This window comes from Antedon mediterranea, chromosome 10, assembly GCF_964355755.1.
Source record: "Antedon mediterranea chromosome 10, ecAntMedi1.1, whole genome shotgun sequence".
NCBI classification, from domain to species: Eukaryota; Metazoa; Echinodermata; class Crinoidea; order Comatulida; family Antedonidae; genus Antedon; species Antedon mediterranea.
In genome coordinates, this window is record NC_092679.1 from 12621375 (window position 1) to 12640893 (window position 19519).

At 29.3% G+C, this 19519-nt stretch overlaps 1 protein-coding gene across 1 annotated transcript in view; it reads left to right on the plus strand.

Moving 5' to 3' along the window:
- Positions 1 to 19519, plus strand: part of LOC140061237 (neurexin-1a-like) — a 73106-nt gene that overhangs the window by 28525 nt on the left and 25062 nt on the right. The window contains exons 6-10 of the mRNA XM_072107747.1: positions 213 to 452; positions 7406 to 7778; positions 10602 to 10619; positions 16182 to 16511; positions 17397 to 17420. Of these exons, the coding sequence (XP_071963848.1) occupies positions 213 to 452; positions 7406 to 7778; positions 10602 to 10619; positions 16182 to 16511; positions 17397 to 17420 (985 nt within the window). The remainder of the gene's footprint in view (positions 1 to 212; positions 453 to 7405; positions 7779 to 10601; positions 10620 to 16181; positions 16512 to 17396; positions 17421 to 19519) is intronic.

A 19519-nucleotide genomic window follows, 5' to 3' on the forward strand; every position in this document is an offset into this window, starting at 1 on the left:
ATCAAAACGATAAAATAAAACAGCCAGAAATGTTAGCAGAGCTTTCGGCAACACTAGCCCTTCATCAGTGCAAGTGAAGGAATTGGGATAACGTCATAGTATAAGAGCTGGCAAGTGCTGCCTGGGTGGACAGGAATAAAACATGACCTGAATTATTATTTTATTAATTTGAGGTGTTTTGCAATAATTAACTATTTTATATTTATTATTAGGGAAGAGGTTCGTTGTCATTCAGCTTCCGAACTATTGAACCTAATGGACTACTGATGTACAGTAGAGGAGCTGAAATCAATGGAGATTTCTTTGCTGTTGAGCTATTTGAAGGTCGATTATTTGTTATAATCAACTTAGGCGGTGGTATGACACGCTCCATGCCTTACATGAACCTGTTTAATGATGGTAGTTGGCACAATGTGGTTATAACAAGGATGGATGTTATTACAAAAGTCCAGGTGAGTTCCTAACTATCTTGCCTACGAAGAGATTGTTTAATCATGGTAGTTGGCACAATTTAGGTATAACAAGGATGGATGTTATTACAAAAGTCCAGGTGAGTTCATAACTATCTTGACTACGAAGAGGTTGTTTAATGATGGTAGTTGTCACAATGTTATAACAAAGATAGATGTCAGTACAAAAGTCCAGATAAGTTTCTAACTATCTTGCCTACAAAAAGGTTGTTTAATGATGGTAGTTAGTCTAATTTAGGTATTACAAGAATGGATGTCAGTACAAAAGTCCAGGTGAGTTTCTTACTATCATGACTACAAAGAGGTTGTATAATGATGGTAGTTGGGACAATGTGATTATAAAAAGGATAGGAGTCCATGCAAAAGTTCTGGCAAGTTCCTACTATGATGTAGGATTAACTATTATGCTAAATAGTTTCCAAAGTCCACACATTTTGTACCAATAAAAACTGTTAAAAATTATTTTTAGAAATGAAGATTGTGCAGTATTTTAAGGTATATTTTATCCTCTTCTCAATGAGAATCAATTGTTTTGTGAAAAAATAACGGATACTGTAGGAAAACGCTGTTCTAGTACAGTTGAATATTGTTATATTACAAATGATACAACTATAATAAAGAAGGCCAGTTTAGAGTAGACAAGTATGACAACCTATTTGTCTTGTCACACATTCTGACCAAAGCTCCAATTTGGCTCCTCTTTCAAACTGATGATCATTCATTGAAATTTCTTTATGATTTTCTATATTAAAATAATGGAATAGGAGTTATGCAATTGAATTTGGAAGATTAAGATATTTAACAATAATCTGCTATCTTTAATTACTTGAATTGATATTGTACAGTAAGATTTTTCGTCGCGTGGACACGACTCTATAGTTCACTATTTACATCGTAGAGAGAATACAAGATGGTTTCTGTGACGGGCGATTTTTTTCCCAGTTTCTTCTAAGTCACGTGATAATTTTGTGATTTTTTTGCCGTAATTCGTTTTAACATGATTGAAAATGTTCATCTGGTTTGTAGGTATAAGTATCTTGAAAATATTCTTTTTTCCAAACCAATAATTAGTAAAAACTAACCTTGACAGTTTTGCTGTCCTGATCGGATAGCTTCTTCAGAAATATATTATTTCTGAAGAAGCTGTCCGATCAGGACAGCGAAACTGTCAAGGTTAGTTTTTACTAATTATTGGTTTGGAAAAAAGAATATTTTCAAGATACTATAGTTCACTATGTCGGTCGGTCGGTCTGTCGGTCTGTCTGTCGGTCCGGTATCACTATGCGTTTTAGCACGCGACTTATGGCTGTTGTTGTTGTTAATAGATAAAACTAAAATTGAAATAAATAGCTACTGGGGGATATTATGATTTAAACTGGCAATTGAAAAAAAATGTTACTACCGCATTTTACTTTTACAGTAGTTAACTAAATCAGGAAACACATAAAAAAGAAATTTTCTAAATGTATTTTTTTCTGATCCATTGATGGAGATCTCTGCTTCTAACCGATTGCCATCTCTTTTCCCTTCTGTAGTAGGTTTTCAGTTTACAGAGAATCTTCCCTCCCTCACTTTGTTGATGCCTTCTGTTCATAGCAGATTTTGCTAGTTTATAGTTGTTCTCTATTTGTTAGTACCTTTTGGCTATCACTGATTCATCTATTTTTTTGTCCTCTGCTCATAACAATATGTTGACCAGTAATCTCATGCCATTTTGTCTTTTTTGTACATGTTGACTATTGTATACTGTTTAGGAGATAAGATAATATTATGCATCCAGGACTTTTGCTCCAGAGATGTTTCAGCCAAGTTTCATATTTGTGTACCAGAAATTCTTTTTAGTCAATTTAATGGTTTACCTCTTTAGTTTGGAGAGGGTACTGTCCGAATATTGGTGCCCAATATCATCTTATGACCCTATAATTCTGATAAAGTATTCTCAATGCAACGTTGACAGACATGAGATTCTAGTAAAAGCAATAGGTCTGCTATAAATAAAATCACTAGATTTATAGCTTGCAACAACTAGTGTACCAAGCCTTTTATTGAAACTTTCATGTATCAATAGGGAGTTCAATTACATTACTTTTCACCAAAGACTTTAAAGCTGTATCAAATATGTGGATAGTTACAAATCAATCTGCAAGTTAAGTTAGCTAAGTTACTGCCCCTATTTTCCAATTCAAAGTAAGTGAATGTTGACCATTCCAATATCAACCTGAAGTGATTTTTTACTTTGTGACCAAAAATGGAATGCTGTCTTTGGATTCTTATTGGCTGTTAGCATTGAAGGTGATTAATAAAGATGATAGAAATGTATACTTTAGAAAAATATGTGTTTAAAAAAGTATGTGTTTTACAATGATTGTTTTGTATTTGTATTTGAATATTTTCTATCCTATTCAACTTGGCTTGTGCTTGATAAAGGTTCGGTGTCAGGAGGATGTCCACCTATATTGTTGAACAGAAATTAACAGAGTTTTGAAACAAAAAAGACCTATTAAAAAACATCTTCAATACACCACATCTAAACTTATCGTCCTACTTCTTTATAAACTGTAAACTTTTACTGACAGTAATATTTTCATAAAGCTATGATAAAATAAATTCTAAAAATCAAAAGTACTGACTTCTACTTTTTTTATCTTTAACTTTAGTGTTTTATATAAATATTTTACAGCATACAACCAGTTTGTTTTATGTGTAGCTAGTTTGGAACAATTTAATCTTTTCACCATGGTTTTTTTTATTGACCATGCATTAGATGCAGTATCATGTATTTCTATTTTTAAGCATATAACAAATGTAATAATGTAAAGTCTAAAATTGTAACAATTAAAACAAAATATGACAGTTGAAAATATATTCAAAGATTGTAGGTAAATGAACTATGTTAAAAAAATTGCTTAGATTATAATAATAACCTACAATAATTACTTTTATATGTAAATTTAAAATAAAATCTGCTATCATTAACCTATGTTTGTCAAAACTATAAATGAGAAATTCATACTAAAGATTTTCCCAATATGGTTGTTCAATGGAGTATTTAAAAATTGCTCTTTGGTGGTACCAATGATCTCACTAGTCTGAAGTCATTCGGATAGAAGGCCACTTAAGTATCCAACAGAGAATAGACTTTAAGACTGTATATCATATATATATATATATATATATTATTATATTCAGGTTGAAATTTTCAGACCGTTTGGATAGAGTGCTCAATACCAAGGTAGAGCATAAATAAATAAATAAAATAACAGCAGAAAACTTGGTTACTTCATTGTTTTAATCACTACAAATTTGTTTCGTACGACCAGCATGTAGCTGGCCGCACTCTTCAGGTGAAATATAAAACATAAGTGACCACTTATCACTTATGTTTTATATTTCACCTGAAGAGTGCGGCCAGCTACATGCTGGTCGTACGAAACAAATTTGTAGTGATTAAAACAATGAAGTAACCAAGTTTTCTGCTGTTATTTTATTTATATTATTATATATCATTAATTTGCACAAGCTTTACTTTACTAGTTTTAGATCATCCGTGGACAATTTTTCCACCTTTGAATTTAAAGCTTTTTAAAAGTTTTCTTCCTAAATAATGCTTCTAAATTTTGGAGTAGCAACTGTTATGTTGTTGTTTATCTTTGCTTTGTAAGAAATGTCTTAAACTGACTTGTTGCACACATAACTCTATTGTGTGTGGACACTGCTTAAATAATAGGAAGCATTTTGATTTCAACGACCAAATTATTTCATATTAGTTCATTGTGAGCATGTGGAAATGTTTGATGGTTTCTAGGTCCAGATGGCAACCAATGATGCATTGATTGATCTGATCTAGGTTGGTCACCAGTCTTCTGTCCTCATAATATTTATAAGTGGAGTGACAAAAGTATATTATTCTTTATAATTGTACTAGGCCCAACCACTCACTTTTCAGTCATTACGGATTGGACCCCATTGGAAATAAGTTTACTTTTTTGTCGACTTAATGGGTTATCCAGGTATTCTTTTAATACATTGTATATTTTAACTTTTTATGTATGAATATCGAATAAAATCAATCAATCAATCAATTTTCCTATCAAAAAATTGATCAAAAAAAACAATTCACAATATACATTGTACAAATGTATATTCCTAAAAACACAATGATTCTATAGCATAGTGATACTATTATAGTTATCAAGATATGTTACTTTTTTCATTATAGAAAGTGGTATCCTACATAGAAATTAAAACCTTCTATTACATGACCTTTTGAGATGTTGCGCATTTACCCCACCTGTTCTGGAATCTCTATGGGTGTCTCTGTTTGATATGTTATCATTATTAAACAGTAGTAATTTTTAATCATACTACTATTATACTTCAAGGAAGGGAAAAGTATTTCATATAGCCTTTGATTTGACTTATTACATAGTTGAATGTGTATTGACTAATGAACAAGAGAGGGAGACTTTTCATTTCATAAATGTGAATTTTGAAATAATTATTATACTTGCAGTTTAATGAAAATAAAAGTAACTGTTAAACATCTTCCTCTAGAAAAATTTTCTTTGAAAATTTTTTTTAAAATTATTACTAGTTTTATCTCTTTTCTCAAACATTTACAACTCATTATTATATGGTCATGGGTTAAATTAATTTATTATTTGTTGTGTATTCTAATTGTTAGGTACCGTATTGTTACATAGTTGAATGTGTATTGACTAATGAACAAGAGAGGGAGACTTTTCATTTCATAAATGTGAATTTTGAAATAATTATTATACTTGCAGTTTAATGAAAATAAAAGTAACTGTTAAACATCTTCCTCTAGAAAAATTTTCTTTGAAAATTTGTTTTTAATTATTACTAGTTTTATCTCTTTTCTCAAACATTTACAACTCATTATTATATGGTCATGGGTTAAATTAATTTATTATTTGTTGTGTATTCTAATTGTTAGGTACCGTATTGTTACATAGTGGAATGTGTATTGACTAATGAACAAGAGAGGGAGACTTTTCATTTCATAAATGTGAATTTTGAAATAATTATTATACTTGCAGTTTAATGAAAATAAAAGTAACTGTTAAACATCTTCCTCTAGAAAAATTTTCTTTGAAAATTTTTTTTAAAATTATTACTAGTTTTATCTCTTTTCTCAAACATTTACAACTCATTATTATATGGTCATGGGTTAAATTAATTTATTATTTGTTGTGTATTCTAATTGTTAGGTACCGTATTGTGTATGTATGTATATATATATTAATTGTTATTATTATATGGCTTCCCAAAATACAAGTTTTTCAATTGGATTTTTCTTCTCAATTGATTCACACTACTTAGGTTTTTTTTTTGCCTCTTTCAATTTTTCTTATAATTTAATTTATTATAATATTTGTCTGAATCGAAAAGAAAATCTTGTAAGAAATAATAATGTGTTATTTTTAATCTTAAAATTATTTAACATTTAATACTTAAAATGCCAAATATTGCATAATTATACAAATATTTAAAAGAATAAAAGTGCAAACAATAAAAACAAAATCAATTACATACTTTGTATATAAAATGAAATTATACCTTATAAACTAATTGAATTTAATCTGACTTGAGAGTAACATCAATCAGAGAGGGTAAAATCACTAGTATAATTAAATTGAATGAATAATTACTTAATCGTATATCATAATTGGTTAATTGAAATCTAATGGTTTTGTGTTTAAAAATACAGTTTAATAAGATACTAAGGAGAAAGCAGGATTGGAAAATGTTTACAGTTTTTAAATGATGAGTCTTGATCTATTTTATAAACTAAAAGCATCATTAATCATGTTGACTAACGACGAGTTTCAACTTGCTAATGTAAATCATCGGTTATTTTAGATATGACATTTTCAATATAATCATCATCATACAATATTCTTGAAAAATGATTTTGGTAATTAGAGCATGTAAAGTTTGATTTTAAATGATTATTAAATATTTTAATAGAGAAAAATTAATATCAATAACATGGGGGCGTTTTCATGAAATTTCTCAATTTACTAGTAATAATAATAATTGAAATATATATTTATACTGGGTAACCTCTTCAGTCAAAGACTGGTCTCCCAGAGGGCCCAGTTGGTGATCAGTGGCTGTGTACTAATACACCGGGGTAGCCCCCTACTCGTCTCGAAAGATGTACTAGGTTCTTTAAAGTGCACACGAGCTAGATGTTTACACTGGACCTACGATTTATAGTCCTTATCCGAGAATAATAATATTTATTTGGATCAACACTTTTTTAACAATGGCACATGCTTTCATACAAATTACAAACTTTAAACAACACAATTACTTAAAAACTATACAAAAACACTGGAAAATAAAAACTGAAACTAAATCATTTGTCCTATTTGATTAGGAACAAAACTTGTTTTAAACTAAAACTATACAAACTACTAATTTTGCAACAGAAATGGAAAAGAAAACATATATTTTAAAATAAAATAGTTCAAAGTTGTAATTAGAGTTATTTTTATGAAATAACACGCTTCCTATTTCGAGCCCACACTAGTTATATCTGCCAAAATGTAGGGCTTTCCTAGAACAATCCATTTATTAATGTGGCATTGTCTCAAGCTAGCCTATTTTCGAACATTAAAATTGAATACACAATTAAAATAATGTACCTAAAAATAGTAATGTGTATCCACATGCATGATGGAAGAAAAAAAATGCAGAGTATGGTGGTAAATTGGGATGTTTCAGGCCAAGAAAGTTAAGGCCTCGGACATTTTGACCCAGTCGTCTATAATATTCATCTTGAATTGTGTTTTATTGTGTTACTCATCATCTTTTTTTATGATACAAAAGAATTTGTAATTTTTGATATATAAAATATTATATAATATTAATATATTTATTACAATGGAATATAAATTGTATTATAGGTTGATGTGGCAGAATCAAAAACAATTGACAACAGAGATAATTCGAAGATTCTTAACCTGGAAGATGATTTATTCCTTGGTGGTGTGGACAACCGGGAAAATGCCAAGCCACTGCCAATGGAAGTATTTTCCATAACAAGGCAATCTGGATACGTTGGCTGTATGCGTAACCTTGTCCTGAACGGCCTAGCTTACAATATCGCTGGTGAGGTTCAACAACAAGGAGTAGAAGGAATTAAGCCTATGTGCAAGAGTATGTCTCCTATGTGTAGCAGTGGGTTGTGTCGAAACGGTGGCCAGTGCTCAGAAGGCTGGAATCGATTTATTTGTGATTGTTCCATGACTGATTATATTGGACATGTATGTGACGATAGTAAGTTCATATGATTTTATTATTTGTAGTTTGCATGTTGAAATAATATTATCATCCATTTTTTTCTACAATTTTTGATATATATTTAAAATTCTACAGTTGATACATTCTAAAACTCTTTTTTATCAATATGAATAGTTTTATGTCTATGGTTTGATGTTTTTTATGTTCTACACAATGTGTTTTAAAGTTACTCCTACATTATTTACCATTACTTACCGCTGTTTCTAGTTGAAAAAAGTACTTCAGAAAACATGGGTTCTTTCAAACCCTTTAACCCGGCTTGATCTGTAGCACAGGTAATGAATAAAATTAATTATAAGTAATCAATATAGATTATTTTTAATAAAAAGATAAATTAAATCAATCAATTTATTAGATTATATCAATTAACTTTTATTATTTTACATAAAACTCAAATTTGATAATTGAGCATGATAACTATCACTCGTTTATCAAAAGTAAAATTGAAGATTACGAAAAATAATACCATCACTAATTTGGCAATTAAACAATTAAAAAACCCCATATATATTTGATTATATATTTATAATTGTTAATAAAAATCCAAAAATAGTTCAAACTAATCAACAGTGATTAACCAATAATTGTTCTTGTTCACACTGGACTTTAAAAATTATAAATTCATACATTGTACTTTTTACTCTTTTTTACACTTATTTCACACAATATTTACATGATATGTTTACCATGGTTTTACCAAAATTTAACTGTATATTTAGAATTTTTATTTAAGTATGATTAGTGTTTCTGAAACTGTGGAAAGTTCCACTTAGCAGTCTATAGGACTATGTAGCCAACGTTCAAATTAAGCCCTGTTTTTACTTGGTTTCTCTCAGTCTAGTAAAATCAAGGCTTACCCCTCTGAGTAACATCTCGCATCTCCTACAATTAAACAGGTCATAAAAATAATATTAAACAAAAACAAAATTGTACATCGTACGAAGATACAACATTGACAATATTTATTTTTACAGTTATTATTTTATTGTTTTATGGAATGTTATTGTTTAATTTAGCTTCATATTATTTTATTGAAAAATGTTTTTGTCCTCATGTTTTCAAATCAGTGTTCATATGATGTATTTATTTCATCTTTGCTTGACATCTACATTTGTATACTTGTGCATGTTTTTCTTTCATACTTGGAGTTTGATAGATTTGGCAAGCATTCACTTTTGATCAGTTGCGTTCTGCATCATATGAGTTCTATTTATTAGATATGCCATACCATTTTCATTATTTTATCCCATGATCTTTGATGGAACAAGTGACAGTTACATGTTGTGTTTTAAGATCAATAAAAAAAATCACAACACAAATAACATGGAAACTGTCTTTAAGATTTACAGTGATTTTTTAAATTAAAATAATATTCTTTTCTTCATATTTTGTAAAACTTTTAAAACAAATCAATGCATTTTTATGAAACATTAAAAATAAATGTTAGCAAAAAATAGAACCCAGATTTTCTAATTGCCAAAAATATTACCAAACCAAGATTGATGAGGCAATAAATGCCGCAATTCATTTCTGTTGTTTTATTGCAAAATTAGGATCTATAACTTTTAAAAGCTATTACACATAAAATCTAATACAAATTCATTATAAATTAAATTTTATTTTATTTTACAAAAAATTGCATTAGACTTAAATATCAAAATTTCACATATCAAATTAAGAACACATTATTCTACATTATATTCAGCCAATTCTTGTGCAGTATCATGTCTAGAGACTATAAACAGTTTGCCATATTGTGTCTACCGACAACAAGGCCCAACCATTATACATAACTTTTAAATGTTGAATTTACAAAAAACAAGCAACATTTCTGAAAAACAGTCAACAGTGGCTTGTAAAACATTGACATAAAGCTTATAGCTTATATTATCCCATATGGGATGAAGCTTGCTGTCAGAAGATGCGATACTGCATGAATTTATTGATGCAAAGGCATGATAAAGGTGTTATTTATTTTAGGTAATATATAGAAATGTTATTAACCCAAAATCCAATTTTATCAACTATAAAGTCACCCAATATCTGAAATTGCTTGATCCTATTGCTAAATATAGTCGTGTTGGTAATGTTATTTTCAAAGTAAAACGAATTATTATTCTAGGCTTTGAGAACTCTGATTTTCCCTTGTTCCATCGAAAATATCATGTGTTAAACTTTTTTCCAATTATAACTAATTGTATCATTATCATTTTCGTAGCTCAGAATGATCTAATTCTTTGCATTTTTTGAAATAGAATAAATCATAATAAGCTTAATTCAGTGGCACATATAATATGGTACTGTATACAAATTTTGATAAACTTCTTATAATGTTCTACCTTAAATATTCATATAGAGTGCTCATATTTGACGGTAATCTAATAAAAAATAAATTCAGATTCAATCTGTACATGTTACATATTAGGCCTAAAAAGGTTGTTATGCTGCCAAGCACATCATTTGGAAAAGCAGGGTCTGTTAGTTTTGTTTTTACGACATACATATGTTACGGTGCACTACCAGTATTGTTACAAAAGTATATTGCAAGGCAAAGATTTGAAATTTAAAAAAAAAGAGGCATTATACAAAATTCAACCAATTTAATGCTTTAAATCCAGAAGTTAAATTTTGGGTTGGTGGGCTTGGGAACATAGCAATTTTAGGCCTTTAAGGTGAGGTAAGAAGTACTTATGAAGCCATTGAATTACGTTTAAATTTTGGTTGCTTCTTCTCTTTGTCTGCTTTACTCTATTTGCACTCATTTTTTCTGCCATTCTTTGTGAATTCATCTCATAAAAGTTCCTGCATGGGGACCAGGTAGGTGTACACTATCACCATTAAATGTACCAATGTCATAGCAACAATAACATTTCCTTATTTTTTAATACTAACTTTATACTAAATATAGAGATATCAGGTTATTTATATACAATAATTTAATTAGATATGAGCAAAATATTAACATTATGATCTGAGCAAAATATAAATATTATGTATGATTACTAACTATCAATTATTTGGGAATTTTTTAAGGATTTGTTGCTGCATGATGTTATAAGCATCAGTACTAACAACCAACACATTTATCTATTATACAAGAAAAATGTATTCATGTTAAAAGATAGCAAATAAATGTATAATAATACCATTGCAAAACACATGTCTAACATTTAAATATAATAATGTCTATGAATATATATTAATATATTTTGTTTTGTTTGTTAACATATAATATTGTGATAACAGTGAATAGCTGTGTTTACATGCACTATAATTACCCCTGTTCTATGCAAGCTTAAGCTGATCCAAATCATATCTTAGTTACGTCGGCGGGGAGTGCGTGTGTGAACAGTCTCTTACACCTCCTTGTCATTAACTACTCTGTTGGTTAATCCAATGCAACATCAACTTTGATAGTTTTTAGATATGTAACATTAGACAATGACGTTGGAGCTATATTGGATGCTTAACCTGTGTAATTTTTTGTGTTTAAACACAGAAAAACCTAAACTGCAAAGCAATTCTGAAACTGAAAATTAATCCCATATAGTGAAAAGAGCGTGTAAACATATCTATGTGAAAAGTTAACAAACAATGCATGCTAAATTACTATTACTTATATTATCAACATTGTATGTATGCAAGGCTCTGTACATAACATCTCTTATGTACTGATTCAGATTGTTGGACTAATATGTTGCGCTAATAGAGAATGACAATTTTTGTTTAACAAAGAGAGACTTATGTGATATTAAATCATTATATATATTTATTTATGTGCATACCCAAAGGAAGCTGTATAAATCTGCATTAATGTTAACAAACTTTAAAAGTTATTTAGCTTAATACTTCTAGTATTACAGTTTTCTGTTGTATACATATTATTTTTCAGAAAATCTAAGTCTTATTTGGCCATGTTTTTTTGTTGTATTTTCTTTTGTATCTTGTTTATTCGTAAACGAGAGAAAAAATTTGAAGGATGACCTACATTTAAAATGCAAAACAGTAACCAATTTTCCAAAATGTGTATATTATTTTTTATTTATTATATTTAACCAAATATGTATTTTAATACAGTAACAACTATGCTTTTTTTTGTGGTAAAAGTAAGGTTTGCGGTACAACATGTGTTTCCAAAAGGTAATAATGAGAATCTCTATGATACTGTAATAAAGTAGTTAATATTGAAAATTAACTGGAGGCTGATCCAACAATAAAATAATTATGTACTGAGTTTTGAACTCATGACTTCAACATCTTTAGGCTCCCCAGTCCAATGCTCCACCATTCTACCATTAGTGGTTAGCAACTTAAGAGCTAGGTACAGAGCAAACTAGTGGTGATACCAAAAGGTTACAGATTTGTGGTGTAACTTGGTGGTTAAAATGCGTCCAGTCCCAAGATCCAGATTTTAACTCTACCCAAGTGCCAGAGCTTAACGATTTCTTCACTACATGTTTAAGACAAGTTTTTGTTTAATATTAGTTTATCCATACTTTAGTTAGCGAGTAAACTTGCGGTTGGATGTATACAAAAAGGAGGGTGGATTTTAGAAAGCAAGGAGTCAACAGTATCGTGAGTAGAGCTAAATCAAGTGGATTAAAACAAAGAAAAGTTGCAAACTATGCAAGTTTTCCTGATTTTGGAAATGTATACTGACAATCCATGTATGCTTAGTTGGGTATTGTGATACGTAGATATCATTAGCGATCACATTAGACTGCAGGGTACCCTTCTCTGCACAATGTGTGAATCAGTAAGTGTTCCTGATGTAATTGTTTTGTACAAATTATTGTCTTCAAAATTATCTATACCATTTTTTCTCTCACATCCCTACAATTTGGGAAAATAACTGAAAATTCATCAATTTATTTTACACTTGAAAACTCTAGACTTTCTTCCCTATTATCATAAAATATTAAAGATTTCCTGTCTCACATTATTGACTCAATAAAGTAAAATATTAAATTATTAATCAATAGTTCAAAACATATTTATATTTTTTAAACTGAAATTTGTTTGGTCTCTGGTCCATTCTATAGTTACCAATAGATAGAATCTCGTTTTTTATTAATCAATTTTTTATTTTTATTTTACAAGAGACAGCTGCATCTTGTATTCAATTAAATTAAAGTCTTCAATTAGAAAGCGTCAAACTATGCAGAAATCCATTTGGCAACGAACAACTTAAACTTAGTAGTTAAATAATATATTACATATGAAAGTGAATTGTCATAAAATGTTTTACAACTTCAAGCATTCGTAGATAAAGTAGAATTCTGTTGAGTAATTCATACTTGTTAAAGACGTTTTGGGATTTATGAAATTGCACAACTATCTATATGTAATATAGAATTTTGTTACAACATCAGAGTGTGTTAAAATGTAAAGTAGTGTAATGCAATATCATGGAAATGTATGCATAAAGAACATTGGCAGTAGAAAGTAAGATTTTAGCAGTGAAAATTAGGTATGATATTTCTAAATCTTTTGTAATGATCGTCACAGAACTTATCGGCGGCAACAACAGCCATGTCACTGTACAATAGAAGTAATCCTATATTGACTGATGTACGCATTTCATGAGATAATAAACGTATAGAATAGATAGAATGTACCGATTCACTTAATATTCAAAAGAATATTTTAGAAAAGTCTACACATATGTGTATTCTTGAATTCTTAATGCCTAAAAACAAGTTAAAAGTTACCTTTTTTCTTATTTTAGGTTTTTTTAAATTTTTTACAATGAAAAGCAACACAAGAAAGAAAAAATGTATGTAAAAAGGATATAGAAAGTTCAGAATTAATGTTTTTTATAGTTTTCAACGTTTCTCCAAGCCAAGGCCATAGCCACCATTTTGGTAAGTGTCCGAACTTTTCACAGAGACCCTTGACAACCATGTGGCCTGCACAGAGATCGTCCCAATTTATTATTTAATATACCTTATTTCTCATGGCTATGCACTGCAAGTGGGCCTTCTCGATTAGTAGAAAATAAGAAAATACCAAATAAATGGTGAGGAATTCATCCCTTTTCACCGTAAGATGTTCGGCCCAACACAATTGCTTTTTGTACTTTTTACTCCTTCCCCCTTGCAAAATGCGGTCGATGGCCATGCTATGTTATTTTTCTATTCAGTTTCAGTATTAATGTGTAACCTTTCTTATTTTACAACCAAATTAAATTTACAAATCTAAATTTAATCGCTTGATGAAATAAAAATATTTAAGTTAATTTGTTTCTCGATTACATTTTATTTAAGATATAAATTCTAATTTGATTTTAATTGCAGTAGTAATGTGATCGGGCATTTTTTAATACATCATACAGTTATATTAAGTTTCCTCATTAAGAACGGGTTTAAAAGAAGGCATGAACAGTTGTGTATTTAATATTATGTTTCAATTTTGACAAAACTAATTAGTATTGGATGTCTACGTTTAAGAGGCGTGTTAAGGTAATTATATAGGACATACTTTAAAACAAACTTATACCTTTTTCACATCTGCAAAAAGTAACAATTTGTAACCAAGTTTTGCATAGAGTGAAGGCAATTTTAATAAAAAATAACAAACCAGCGAAAGGCTTTCACTGATATTTAATTGATTAATTTAGGCTAACAATACCGGTTTCATTTACACAATTACACAATGACAATACATTCTTTCAAGATTTCACAAGGTTCACGAATATGTGTATACAAACAGGAAGAATACATTGTGAGATAAAAATATGTTATTATCGGTAGTTTAAAAGTTTTAAACTGAAATAGTTGCAATGAAATGTGATTTAAGGAGGGTTTGTTGAATTCATCTTGAAATAGATGATAATGTTTGTAAATCTTGATAGAAACCAAGCTACAGCTGGAGTGCTACAATATTATATAGGATAAAATAAGGATTTTTGTAACATTTTGGTATTAAAATATCAGAATAGTTTAATATTTTGTTATAACAATTACTTTTCATTATTCTAAGGTTTGATATACTGTAGGTATTTCTGTAAGATTTTTATATTCAGTTATCTTTTTGTGAAGTATATATAAATACAGTATATTTTTTTCACTGCAAAAGCTCCAGTTGACCACAGGATAAGAATTTATTTTTACATATCTTAAATTATTCTTTGTTTCGTGGCTAAACGTCATTTTATGCAACTATTAAGATGTAGTATTATTATTACTTGTTCAATGATACTTTGTACCCAAGGGAACTTAAAGACATTTTAGTCATCATCGTCATCAATTGTGAGAAATTATGGTACATTTACAGTTTATAGGTAACCACTGAAAAAAAATATATATACATGACTATAAATCGTTAGATGGTTTGCATTCATTTATAATGTAACATACTGAACATGATTAAAACTGATGGTTTGATGAGTATCAAATCAACGTATATTATAGAAAATAACTTTTGTCATGCAACGCATTTTTCTAGTTCAAGTTGCTGTCATGTTTGATGTTTGAAATAAAAGACTGGTTAAATTGTGCCATGTTATAAAAGTAATATATTTAAGTGTTACTGACAGTTTTTGTATCCAATAATAAGTGTATGTGGAATTGTAGATATACAATTGCAAAATGTAAAAGGTTGTTACGTGGATAATAAGATAATAATCCATTGTAGTAATAATAAATAATGTAATATCATTAATTTACTTAGGATATTGTTATTATCTTGCTGCTAAAAAATAATCACTAAAAAATGTACTGTATGATTCGACAATGTACTGTATGACTCAATGGTATTACAATGATGTGTTGCATTATACTGTACAAGTCTACAATGTACTGTATGACTCAATGATGCTACAATGATGTTGCATTATACTGTACAAGTCTACAATGTACTGTATGACTCAATGATGCTACAATGATGTTGCATTATACTGTACAAGTCTACAAATTGTACTGTATGACTCAATGATGCTACAATGATGTTGCATTATACTGTACAAGTCTACAATGTACTGTATGACTCAATGATGCTACAATGATGTTGCATTATACTGTACAAGTCTACAATGTACTGTATGACTCAATGATGCTACAATGATGTTGCATTATACTGTACAAGTCTACAATGTACTGTATGACTCAATGATGATAAAATGTTGTTGCTTTATACTGTACAAGTCTACAATGTACTGTATGACTCAATGATGCTACAATGATGTTGCATTATACTGTACAAGTCTACAATGTACTGTATGACTCAATGATGATAAAATGTTGTTGCTTTATACTGTACAAGTCTACAATGTACTGTATGACTCTACAATATATTGTATGACTATACAAAGTACTGTATGATTCTACAAAGTACTATATTATTATTCATTATTAATTATAATTCTTTTTTTTCTAACAGATGCAACAGTCTTGTCCTTCAATGGCAACCAGACTTTTCTGGTGGATCATCGCAAAGAGCGGCAAACTAAATCGGAAGATATCACGATACGATTTCAAACGTATCGACCTTCGAGTGCCCTTCTCACAATGTACTCTAACAATGCTGTTGATGTACTGAAACTTGAACTTGACAAAAGCAGAATTTTGTTCAGCATCAACTTTGGAACTGGAGTTGATACATTCCCTATTGGAGAAGATCTTGCAGATGGTGAATGGCATACTGTCAAACTCCAACGCAAGCAAGAGGAGTTAACTGTTATCTTGGATGGAGGAGCTGAGCAGGTCAAAGGTAATTTTTTTAAGCGCCATTTTATTTTTTACAAAAGGTTATTATGAACATTATTTTTATTTAATTAACTTGTTTTTGTTCCCTAACAAAACAATAATAGTTATTTGGCACAAAACATTAACTTGATATGTGTTTAATCTCTTGGTTTTCTTTTTAGATTTCTATTGAAGGGCAAAATAGTTATGGGCTTAAAACTTTTTTACAGATTAATTAAAACTACTATTTGGACAGTGGTTAAATGTGGGATTTGAAAAATTAAATTATTCTATAATTTGAAATTAATGGATTAGAAACTCCTTTTAAATTCAAAAGATATTTGTTTGGTTTTTTTTTCGAGCACCAATCTGTAAAATAGTTATCACCATTTACTATTTGCCTGTCAACAACATATTTTTCCGATTCTAGAAATCTGCACTTTATCTGAACTTTTAACTTACCTAGCTTTTAGTGAACATTGTGTCAAAAGCAATACTGCTATATCTGGATTACTTGACACAAACAAACCTTGCTTTACCGCTTTTGTAACACTCGCTTTTTACATTTCCCCAGTCATTTTCCCTAATTTAGTATCATTGTATAATAGCTTTTATACTGGTGATTGCTTTTCTTTTAGATAGATGTTCAACTGATCTCAATAATCTATGTTCTTTGTCAAACAGACATTATGTCAACTTGAAAAACATTAAATCAGTGTACATTCAATCATTATACAAATGACTATCAACATTGTAACATTTCTTACGATTTCCATGGATTACTAACATTTCTGTAGTCTGTCTGCTTCTTTTTTTTAAAACCTGAAACTTCTTTTACCTAATCCGAGTGTTAGTAAGTTGCACAGAGTCTGTATTGTTAACACACTATGCTTTTCACATTTCTACACAGACCTAAACAGATCTAGCGATGCAGGTATGTAATGTGTAACAGATTTAACAATGTAAATATAATGTTCACACAGCTTTTATTGTGTATATAATCTTTTTAGGATTATACATTTGAAGATCCAAATTTAAAATTGACAAGAAATATTTATGACAAATAGATAAATTAAATATTGCCCCATTTAAATATTAATAAATCATAAAGGAAATCATGGATAAAGTTTTGTGAACATTTAATCGATATGCTATAGACTTTCACATGCAAAATGTCTATTGGAAACTCGCTCCCTCTCCCAATTTAACCCTAAATTCTTCTCAGACCTTTCGTTCTTAAATAGCTTGATAAGAGGGTTGTGGTAGCAGGGTCCATGTAATCCTGCCAATCCATGAGTGGAACGAAGGTGACTGGTTGGCGGGGCTTTGGTTATCTTTGAGGGTACTACTTTCTATCTACTGTACTTTATTTCTCAGAAGATGTTTTTTTTTTGGAAATTTGATATATATATTTGGCATTTTCAAAATGCTAAAATTAAAAACTTGATACAGTTTGTTTTAATTCATAACACTTTATATACATTTATGATCTAAGAAATTCTTTAAAAAAAAGAAAAAATTATTATAATGCAACTCAATTGTAATATAAAATGTATTTGAGATTTTTTTTTTGGATACCTACTAAAATGGTCTATAAATTTAAAAATACATTTGAAAATGTATTTTTATTAGCTCTAAAATGATAAATAGGCATTATATTAATTATTATTCAATATTTATAAGCAAATTTATAGTTTTATATTCCTAAATATAAAATCTGAAAGCTCTAAAAATAACTAATACTGTAAATACTCATTTTTGATGAGGTATTACAATTTCACGAACAAAAACAAAATGTAAAAAAGGGTTTATATGCAGAACATTTTTTTTTCACACTTGGAATTGAATTTTTCTACTAAATAAAGAAGAAATTATTTACTTCTCTTCATTCTGATTTCTGACAACTTATGCTCTCTTATGGGTTTTGTTTCTTGTCTGGGCAACTTCAATGAAAAATACTTGTTTATATGTATATATTGTCTAAATGTATAATATATTGTTTACTACACAAAAATATAATTATAATGAATGGCACAAAATATTATAACTTTTAATTTGAACTCTCACAAAATCACAAAGTGTAATAAGGAAAACAATAGAAACTATTTTTTTATTAGTTTCTTTGTTTTCTATTGGTGTAATTTAACTGTTTGAATGTTGTTATATTACCATGCAAAATAAGTGTGAATCCTTAAATGCTCAATATGGTGTGGCTAAACTTCTTAATCTTAATATATTCCTAGGATTTGTCTTAATACCAATTGTTGTATATTCATCATTTATACCTCAGGCTAATACTTGGTTTTTACTAGAGATGCAATGCACGAACATATGAGGCTAGTTGACCAATGACGAGTGACAGTGTGGATAATTAATTGCTTGTGATTGGTCAAATTACTTTGTGTCTACGTCCTTGTGTTGCGTCTCTAGTAGGAACCATGCATTAAGGAAACACTTACTATATTCATTTAAATTTTCACCTACATGAAGTGTAATACTTAAATATATATTGACTTAAGTGAATTACTTACTAGTTAAGGAAAAATACCTCACTTAAGTGTGATTGGTTTTCAGCAACTGTTGGGTGTATTTCCTAAAATGTTCATAATAATATCCTTATAAGCAATGTTGTTGTGTACATGCACTATAATCAGGACAAATTTCAATGGCTTAATTTACATAAAACAAAAAAAATATCCAAGGGAATAGTTTACAAATGATTACAAAATTATTCTAATATTGAGCAATCAAGCATTCACACTTGACTTGGCATCTAGCCTTGTCGGGCAACTGGCCTTGTCGGGTTACTTGCCTCATACTTTCATCTACCATTAGCAAAACTCATCTCATTCTCTCTGTTGCGCTATTCACTGTATCATTGTGTAGAAATAGAACTGTCTATTCTAACTTTAGAGGGCGCTGTTAATAAATCCATGCTTTTCTTGTAGCCAATTTCATACCATTCAAATGTTTTCTCTATCATAAACTAACTGTAGATATTATTTTAGATTTCTTGATCATGTTTTTTTTTAT